Source organism: Petromyzon marinus, chromosome 21 (genome assembly GCF_048934315.1).
Source record: "Petromyzon marinus isolate PM22_M1 ecotype Great Lakes invasive population chromosome 21, UKy_Petmar_22M1.pri1.0, whole genome shotgun sequence".
In the NCBI taxonomy this organism is placed as follows: Eukaryota; Metazoa; Chordata; class Hyperoartia; order Petromyzontiformes; family Petromyzontidae; genus Petromyzon; species Petromyzon marinus.
In genome coordinates, this window is record NC_133687.1 from 12,447,580 (window position 1) to 12,458,109 (window position 10,530).

The 10,530-nt window shown below is 43.1% G+C and overlaps 1 protein-coding gene across 3 annotated transcripts in view; it reads left to right on the forward strand.

Annotated features, from left to right (window-relative positions):
* Nucleotides 1-10,301, forward strand: part of LOC116944391 (uncharacterized) — a 35,141-nt gene extending 24,840 nt beyond the window's left edge. For all 3 annotated transcript variants that reach the window (XM_032957972.2, XM_032957973.2, XM_076068600.1), the window contains 6 exons: nt 4,889-5,024; nt 5,585-5,661; nt 6,272-6,341; nt 6,532-6,564; nt 8,108-8,226; nt 8,981-10,301. In XM_032957972.2, the coding sequence (XP_032813863.2) occupies nt 4,889-5,024; nt 5,585-5,661; nt 6,272-6,341; nt 6,532-6,564; nt 8,108-8,226; nt 8,981-9,028 (483 nt within the window). In that variant the 3' untranslated portion in view covers nt 9,029-10,301. The remainder of the gene's footprint in view (nt 1-4,888; nt 5,025-5,584; nt 5,662-6,271; nt 6,342-6,531; nt 6,565-8,107; nt 8,227-8,980) is intronic.
* The last annotated feature ends 229 nt before the right edge of the window (nt 10,302-10,530 follow it).

Below are 10,530 nucleotides of genomic sequence, written 5' to 3' on the forward strand. Positions count from 1 at the left end.
ATATATCACAATGCTATATGGCGAAAAAATGGGTGGATTCTTACTCTCAACTTTAGCACCACGGATAGCTACGGGCCCCATTCAGACGGACGAGTTCATCCATGGTCGGAACAGAGGAGGGGGAGAGAGACAGCTGTGAGGCGCTATTATACTCCATGTTGTAAAACCATACCATTAACCGTGGTGTGAGAGGTATTAAGAGTCAATGCTGGCAAAAGAGCTGCGGTCTGAAGGTCATCGTAAAAATACAATTAATTAAGAACAGAAATGGTTTAAAACATCTTTCCAGTGGTTACTAAGCCAGAATCCATCTTCTCGGTTGAAATTGTCTCTGTGCTTGTATATGTGAATGGCCTCATGAACGAATCTCTCATGGTAGCCGGTTGGTTTGCAAAGAACCTCCGTCTTGGAGAAGTCAATGTCATGTGAGCCCACTGAATTATAACAGTGATCTGCCACGGCAGAGGAGTTCGTCCTACCGTGTTTCAAGTCTGCTTTAGGTTCGCGGATGCGGTCCGAGATATGTCGTTTGGTTTCTCCAATGTAGCTACTACCACAGAGGCACTTTAGTGTGTAAACGCCCGGGTACTGTATGTCTGGAACAGCATCTTTTACAGATGGAACTAAATCACGGATTTTATGTACTGTGTTGAATCGGACCTGGATCTTGTGTTTATTCAGGATTTTGGAGATCTTTTTAGTGACCCCTGCAATGTAGGGTAAGGTGATAGTTTTGAGTGGCTCCACAAGAGGATCCTTCTTCATGACTGGAGTGATGGCTTTGCGGATTGTGTAGTCGGAGTAGCCATTAGCCCTGAGAGCCTGGTGTACGTGCTTGAGTTCACTGGTAATGTGTTCCTGGTCGGAAATGCATTGGGCTCTATGGTATAGAGTCTTGATGAGGGAGTTTTTTTGGGATGGATGGTGGTGGGAATCCGGTTTCAAGTAAGCATCTGTATGGGTAGCTTTCCTGTAGACAGAGTGGCTCATTGAACCATCATGTCTCCTTTTAATTAAGACATCCAAAAAGGGTAGTTTGCCATCTTTTTCGACCTCCATGGTAAATCTGATGGCTGGGTGTATGGAATTGATGTGGTCGCGGAATTGGTCTAGAGCAGGCTGGCCATGTGGCCAGATGACAAAGGTGTCATCAACGTACCTCTTCCATAAGGTCGGGCGTAGAGTGGCAGTCTGGATGGCGTCAGTTTCAAATTTTTCCATGAATACGTTGGCTACAACAGGAGATCGGGGGGAGCCCATTGGGGTGCCCTCAGTTTGTTTGTAGAAAGTTCCATTCCAGGTGAAGTATGTGTTGGTTAAGCAATGTCTCACCAGGGGGGGTACATCAGTATGCAGTCCTTGATGAACCAGGTCTTCAATGATAGCGATGGTGTCAGGTACCGGGACTTTGGTGAACAAGGACACCACATCAAAACTGACAAGCAGGTCGTCTGGGGACAGGGAAATGCCTTTGATTGTCGATACCAGGTGAGTAGAATTTAGTACCGCAGAGGTGGTTTTTCCAGTGAAAGGTCGCAGTATATCAGCAAGAAAACGTGCCAGTTTGTAGGTGGGGGAGTTGATAGTAGAGACGATGGGACGAAGGGGTGTATCTTCTTTGTGTATCTTTGGAAGGCCATATAATCTTGGTGGTCTGGCAGCAGAGGGTTTCAACGAGAACTGTTTGATCTCATCAATTAATGCCGTTGAATCAGAGATGATTTTGTTCGTTTTGGTGACCAGGCTGTTGGTGGGATCTCTTTTTATTTTTGTATAGCTGCCATCGTTGAGTAGTTCTTGAATTTTGTTGTTATATTCTGTTTTGTCCATGATGACAGTGGCATTGCCTTTGTCGGCTGAGAGGACGACAATATCATCCCTCTTTTTTAATTGAGATAATTCAAAACGTTCGTCTTTGCTGATGTTGCTGGGTGGCAACTTAGCGTTTTTGAGGGTTGCAGTGATATATAACGACTTATTGTTGGTAGCTTAGCTGATTGGAGAATATAGAGTTTATTTTCATTATGAGACCTCCTTTGCCAGAAACAAGATATGAGAATAGGTTTTACCCTTTTAACTGGCACAAAAACTGACACCTTTATTCAAGGCATCATGTTTGCAATAACCACAACACAAGCAGTCAAAATGCAAACAAAAAAGACAACTCTGATAATAATATGCACTGTCCTTGAATTTGATTGGTCCACACCCGAGACAGCTTTTCTTAGAGCCTAGTCTCCATTGGTGTTGGACCAGAAGACGCCAAAAGGCGTACAAATAAAAAACAGCGCACTATCAGAGTAATGAGGGCTCGGGTGAGCATTAAGGAGGTCTCATAATGTTAATGCTCACCCCGAGCCCTCATTACTCTGATAGTGCGCTGTTTTTGATTTGTACGCCTTTTGGCGTCTTCTGGTCCAACACCAATGGAGACTAGGCTCTAAGAAAAGCTGTCTCGGGTGTGGACCAATCAAATTCAAGGACAGTGCATATTATTATCAGAGTTGTCTTTTTTGTTTGCATTTTGACTGCTTGTGTTGTGGTTATTGCAAACATGATGCCTTGAATAAAGGTGTCAGTTTTTGTGCCAGTTAAAAGGGTAAAACCTATTCTCATAGAGTTTATTGATAACATTAAGGTAATTTATATTTTAGTTTTTTTTATTGGTTCACTATATAGTACTGTGAATAGCTCAGATGTGTAGGCCTTGACTTCAACATAGTCATTTCTGTGACCAGTCACTAGCTAATCACTCAGTTATTTCAATGCTAAATTCGCCTAGTTATTTCAATGCTAAATTCTCCTGTTTGATTTGTACTAAGTGCCTCGGTGAATGTGTATGCTCTGACTTTAACGTAGCTATTTCTGTGAGCAGTTACAGGCTAATCACTCAGCTATTTCAATGCTAAATTCTATGCTAATTCCATTGTCAAGGGGTGCCTCTGCGGATGTGTATGCTTTAACTTAGCTATTTCAATGCTAAATTCTATGCTAATTCCTTTATCAAGGGGTGCCTCTGCGGATGTGTATGCTTTAACTTTTAACATAGCTATTTCTGTGACCAGTCACAAGCTAATCATTCAGCCATTTCAATGCTAAATTATATGCTAATTACTTTGTCAAGGCGCTTTGTTCCTCTCACACAGCTTAAAGGCCGTGATCTGAACGTGGCTCTTTCACTCCAGCGCTGTCCTACCAGACAGTCTCGTCCCTTCACCTGATGAAGGCCGCTTGTGTTGTGGCCGAAACGTCGTGAGAATATTATTGTGTTATTTTATTTTATCAATTTATTATTTTATTCTCATTCTACGTAACTTTACCGAAAGAACCAAAGAAGATGAATCATTGCAGTCACGAAAGCTTTAAATCGAAATTGTAATTTATTTTTGGCTTTTATATATATGAAAAATAATACTTCCATGTCAAATTATCTGATAATCATCGGTCTACATATTCGCCATCCTTTTACGGTGGAAGTCCCGCGGGTTCCTGCTAATTACTTACCTTTTACAGGAATATGAACAAGCAAGAACCCACGGAACGTCCATTGAACAAGGAATGGCGAATATGTACAGAGATTGATGAGTTCATAAACTCGAATATTGACTTTTCATATTTATATATGGTGAAAATAAATTACAATTATGCAAGATTGTATTTAAATTCAAATATATTGTATTTCTTAAAATGTAAACAAGAACAAAACAAAACATCCAATTGTTTTCAGTAAACATTGAAAAAGAGCACTAGAGAAACAGACACGAACAAGAATCTTCGAGTAGGATGCAACACAACGTAAGGAAACACTGAAGCTGTACGCTCTACCCACTGACACTGCAATTGAACTGAATGGACGCACAGCCTTTCTGTTTGTCAGAAGAAACAGGACCAAACGTGTTAAAACTTGTTTATTTTTGGTTTTACGCAGTGGTCCCACGGCCAACACACAGGTTATTATCTCAGAAAGAACAGGACGTCATCACCCCTGTCCTCACCTTCCCAGCGTCTCTTGACGTCATCACACCTCTCCCCCACCTCAGTGCTGCGTGATGTCATCACCCCTCTCTATCTCACCACCCTAGGTCTTGTGACATAATCACCCCCATTTGCTCCTTCCGTGTCTCGTGACGTTACCCCCCAATCTCGCGTGACGTCATTACTTCCCGTCACCTCCGCAGCGTCTCTTAAAGTCATCAACCCCTCTTCTCCACATCACCCCAATCCTGCGTTATGTAATCACTCCTCTCCCTCACCTTATCCCAATTTAGCATGGCGTCATCACCCCTCTCGAATTCACAAATGCCGTGTGACGTCATTAATCTCTCCCCCATATTGCATTTGACGTCATCAACATGTCCTCACCACGTTATGAAACACCTCACTGTCGCGTGACGTCATAACCCGCCCCCTCTCCTCACCACTCCGGTGTTTCGTGACATCACCCCTTCGCACCAACTCACCCAAATCTCGCGTGATGTCATCACCCCACTGCAGTTCACCAGTGTCGTGTCACGTTATCACGCCTTCCTTCTCACCACCTACGTCTCATGACATCATCAAGCTCTTCTCCTCAGATCACCCCAATCTCATCCCTCTCCTCTTCTGAACACCCCAGTGTATCTGACATCATGAACCCCTCTCCTCCACCTCACCTCAATCTCGCGTGATGTCGTCCGGTGCGTTACGGACAGAAACACAAGCGTATTATGAATATACATTGATGAGCTGAAAGATAATCACAAGCTATAAATGGATGTAACGGGGTTATGGTAATAAAACAGCACAGGGCACCCAATCCCTGAGAGTTAGCCCAGTATTTTGAGGACGCAGCGTAGGGCCGTGTGTCGAGTGCAGAGAAGAGAAGACTGTCGCGACTCTCCCCATGTAGACCTACGAGGCGGGCGCCGTCCCCGTTGTGAGCCGCGTCGCTCGGAAATGCGAGGACGCGGCGGCCGAGAGCCACGCGACGCGGATCCTGCAGAACCTGGCCCAGGACGGCGAGATCCTCAAGATCATCCGTGGAGGTTGGCAGACGCGGCCCCGATTCACCGCACTTGCGCACATCCTCCGCGAGCAGCGTTCACGTCGGGCCGGGTTAAAAATCATCGTGTCCAGCTCCTTCGTTATCGTCAGCTCCACAGTTTTCTCCGAGTCACTGCTTGCATCTTCTCTTGTGCTTGTCATCTGCATCTTGAGTTGCCTTCGTCTCTTTCTCTATTTGCCACAACCATCATCATGCTGTGTGATTCATCCCCTGTTAACCCCAGTGACTGAGATCAGCATCGCCACTCTTGGTCACAATCCCGTGTTATATTTATAAGCTGTCAAAACCCGGATACGCCTGTTTGCATTCTCACTCTGGCTCCATCAGTAAGGTGTGAGGTGGTGCGGGTGGTGACATTTCCTAATGCCGCGTGCTAACTCAGCCCATTTGTACGTAATGAGAGCGAGCCATGAGTTGTATGGCAATTTACATTTGGTTTTACAATGAGTACACGTCACTTGCCGCCTTTCCCTCCCCTCATTGATATTTGTTATGGCGTCCGTGTGGTGTCTCCTTGTCCGTGCGTGTGATGTCCCTCAGGAGAGGATGACCCGAAGCCCAGGCCGCTCGCGAGGCTCAAGAGAGCGGCCGTGTCGATGGTGCAAAGTGCAGGCCAGGTGAGGGAGCGTAAAACAGCACTGTGGATTCTCAGGGCATCATGAGCTAGGTATGGGGATTTAAAGCTTTCGTGACTGCAGGGATTCATATTCTTGGTTCTTTCGGTAAAGTCACGTAGAAGGGAAATAATAAAATAATAAAAATAAAACAATTAAATTATCGCGACGTTCCGATTGCAACACAAGCAATCATCATCAGGAGTGCTTGCTGTGGTTTTCACACCTGATGATGATTGCTTGTGTTGCAATCGAAACGTCGTGAGAATTTTAGTGTTTATTTTCATTATTTCCCTTCTACGTGACTTTACCGAAAGAACCAAGAATAGGTATGGGGAGTTAAAGTAGAGGTCTCAATTCTCAGGACATCATGGGCCAGGTGAGGGCAGTTAAAGCAACACCTCGGACAGTGCAGTAGCTGAGCACTGTTGCCGAGTAAGAGAAACGGAGTCCAATCCTGAGGTGTGACCATTACTTTCCAAAACAGACGAGCCCAGGTACACACCACAAGGCTAAGAACCACATTGAGTAGGCGCCAGATCATAGTCGCTTATGCAGACAACTTTGTTGCCAGCGATGAAGTCTAAATGAGCTGATTGATGTTTCACTGTAGTGCCTCAAAGGAGACGCTGAGAAAAATGAACTCAAGCATCTTGCCAACAAGAATCTAAAGTTGTCTCCAGGTAAAAAATAATCAGAAAAATATATTCACATGTTTTTTTTTAAGTTTCCCGAGTTATTCTGCTTTGGTAATATACTTCAAAGCGATGTTATGGTAATCACAGTATTGAGCTGGGTTAATCGTTGAGTGTTGTTTGATTTGTATGTTTTTTAATTGCCCTTTCATACGTGTTTACTTTCTTTAAATAACAGATGGGAAGAGACAACTCCTCAAGCTTGGAAATGGTAATAATTCCCTTCATGCCAAATATTGAGCAAAGCTTAGCTTGGTAATAGTGTGAATTACACAGCGTTGTTAGTTAATAGCCCTGTTAAAAGACACAAGTCAAAACACAAACGGACTTTTCACTTGATAGATATGTACCTATGCTGTGTGTCCCAGTCTGTCTACGCAGAGGTTATACATTTCATGAGTGAGTAAAACATAATTTTAAGTTACAGTTAGATGTGCTGTAGTGATGTCACTGCTCAATCTCGATCTTACATTTTAACACGTTACTGTAGTGTGCCAGAACGACACTTAAAAGGGATTATTCTCCATGAAGTACGCGTATCAGCTTTTCTAAAAGCGTGTCTCCTTGTCTGACTCTCTGTCTCATATAGATTTTGGGGTACATCTTGTAAAATGTGGACATTGATAAAAAAATGGAACAGCTAAATTACGTGCGAAGAATGACACTGATAACACTGATTTAAAGCTTTCGTGACTGCAGTAATTCATATTCTTAGTTCTTTTGGTAAATCACGTTGAAGGGAAAACAACAAAATAATAAAATATATATAAAACAATAAAAAAATTCTCACGACGTTTCGACCATAACACAAACGGTCGTCTTCAGGTTTGTGTTATGGTCGAAGCGTCGTGAGAATTTTTTATTGTTTTATATATATTTTATTATTTTGTTGTTTCCCTTCAACGTGACTTTACCGAAAGAACTAAGGATATACTGATAACACTGAAACAAAAAGAGGAACACATGGATTAGAGAGCATACACAAGTTTCAAAATGAAGTGGTCTAGGGCAGGGCATGCCATTATTTATTGTAAGGGATGACGGCTGGTGGTCGAGATTGACTAAAGGGTGAAAGCCAAATTTGGGAACATGCCCAGAGCATGCAGCCTAAGTACCTCTCTACAAGGCGTCTTTGGGTTGCAATACATATCTTAAGATCAAAGTAACTTCCAGTTGGACGATAACTCAAGTATTGGCATCGTAATTTGTACGTACATGTTGAGTAACTTAGTTTTTTACATAAAATATATTATGCAATTACTGCCTCTGTGCATTGTGAATTATCCATCGATTTTACTGGAGCCTCGTGATTATAACTTTAATTTGTTTTTACCTTAAACTTTCCAAGTCTAAAATGCAATCTTCTTAGAGAATATGAACCTTATGGCAGTACCCCGTGGTACCATAGGATAATGTCCGTGATGCAGTAATTTTTAGTCCGTTGATGGTCGGCAATGCGGCAATCGACTCATCTCCATGAACTGTACACGATGCACGATTCAAAGTTGAATTTTTCGATAACAGAATTTTTTTCATGCTGTTTGGCATTGCAACATCACGGAGTAGCACTGATTTCAGATTGATTGGTACCCCAGTCGCGAGGTTAAGTACACCCCTGGAAAAAAAGTGTCCCAGAAATAAAATAGGAAGAGCGTTCCGGACGGCCACAGAAGTGCATTTGAAAGCTCGCGATGCAGTGACCATCTTTGTTCAATGGTTGGGATAATCTTTCTATGGCTGCCCCCATCCCCTAGGCTGGAGCAGGGCCGACGTGCAGCTCTGGCTGAAGGTGAACGGCCTGGAGGAGTTTGGCGAGAAGTTCGCCAAGTTCGACGGGAAGCGGCTGCTGCAGCTGCTGAACGTCGACCAGGAGGTGCGACTCCCGGCTCGGGGCGTTTCTCGTTAGCGCCGTCCCCGTGCCCGCGCGAGGGCGTCCGCCATGCGGCTGTGTGTATCGTAGAGATGACCCACGCACCCCTGTGGGACTAATCCACACTCTTTTCCAGCCTGCACTGGGCCACAGGCAGTCATGTGATCTGGCTACCCCAGGCTGGTTTATGACTCTTTTGTTACTCTGTTTTCAGAGTGTAATTAGATTAGAGCTATTTTGCTTATATGAGCTGATTACTTTCACTTAAACAAAACTAATCAGAAATTAGTAATTTAATTTAAAACGGCAGCCATTGAATATAACATTGTCATATTGCTATTGTGTACATAATGCACATACATTTCAAGGTATTCAAAGTTTAAAAATCATTGCCAAAATAAACTTTCCAACACTGCTTATGGGCTGCTCTTGCCAACTGGGTTGATTTGGGTCTCAGTCCAGCGCTGGGTTCACCAAAAGGGCAGCCTAAAAGCTGTGCCATGGAATTAATCATCTGAGCCTGGAATGAGATCTACATTGACATGAGCTGACGGATGATAGAACGAACCTTGAAGTCTGCAAGCCCTCTGCGCACAGCCCTGGTGCACAGCACACGCTCTACCTCGTGATGACATCCACTTCGTGACAGTCCACGTCATTGTGGCATCCACCCCGTGATGGTGTCCACCTTGCACGGCTGTGCCGAGTGTCGCTGTGAGTGAGCGTGTGCGCCCTGTGTCTCGTGTCTCCTGTGCAGATGCGTGGCCTCTTCACCAAGGTGGAGGATGACCTCCGCAAGCTGTAGGAGGAGAAGAGGGCGGCTGAAGGATGGTGGTGGCTGGGGCCGCATCAAATCCAGATGCCCCATGTTTAACAATTCTGATTTTGCAGCAAGTCAAATTTGCTCTATTAACACTTGGAATAGAAGACAATTCCTATATCATGGGCTTTTTAAGGTGTATGTACTTTTGAACGAGATTTACAGTTTAATCAATATTTTTCATTGAAATAATGGAGCTCAAATTCTTACTAAGAACAATAATATTACTCACATCATATTGCACATTTTACTTATCGAAGTAGTGGTATAATGGGTGGTGCCGTTGCATTGACTTTTTTATAGGATAGTCAAATAAGCAGCTGATTTCTTCATTTATTCGTGGGAATTCTTGCCATTAAGAGCACTTGGAGGTTAAAGGGCTCAATTCTTGTGTTGGTCAACATCCCTTTTTGTGCAATTTTTTGTGAAAACATTCTGATGTCTCCACTGCTAGAAATTTGAGAAACTGACACCCAAGATGTAAATCTCGTACAAAGTGTCTCCTTGCTCAAGCAAGCAATGGGGGTGAATATGTGACGATCTCCTTGAAACCCATGTAATTCCACATTCCCGATGGCATCTTGCAGTGACTGAAGTGTTAATGTGATGCAAAAAAGTTACATGTCAAAGTTCTATTCAGCTCTCGGTAAGGAATGGTTTGCCCACCCCTGCAATAGGGAATCCAGGTGATTATCAACAAAGTGGTACTCGTCTCTGGAGGAATGATAGATTGAGAGCACTAAAGAGCCTTTACATCCAGCGTGGGCATTTCCAGCTGAACATTACAATGGTGTGTCAGGATTCCTTCACCAACATTTATCTTACGTTTTTATCAGTTATGCTCGCATTAGTTTTTACCAGTTGTGGGCTTTTTCTAAGGTTACAAGGGATGAAACATAGTAAACAAAAATGGTATTCATACCTTTTAACCAATTTTTATTTACTGTTGCAAGTGGTGAGATGTCTCTAAATGGCAACACTTAATACACTAGAAATTGACAGCGCTTAGCAAAAGGAAACCCAATGCTGGTATATTTTTTGTCTTTGTACATATGTTGGACTTCTTTCGTACCATTCATAGCCATCCGTGTTCATTGGAGATGTGGAGGAGGGACAACAAACTAAACATAAAGCAACCACAAAACACACTTAATTGTGGTGGTCTTATGTTTATTATGTACAATTCATTAATACAGTATTATTTCTGCAGTACAAACGTGGGTATCAAAATAAAACATTACCATTTACTGAAATATCACTCCATGGATTGTGTGAATATCTATGTGTTATGTGTCGAGTTGTTACATGCTATCTATGTGAAAAACATTTACCGCACACCATAGACCTGCAATAATCCTGTGTTAATTGGTACACAATGGTGAATTCATATTCACCATTTTGTCACAGTGTTACAAATAACACAGGATTATTACATTCATAAATACAATTTCCTGAAACCCACTATGTTGCTCACAAGGTCTGTCCTG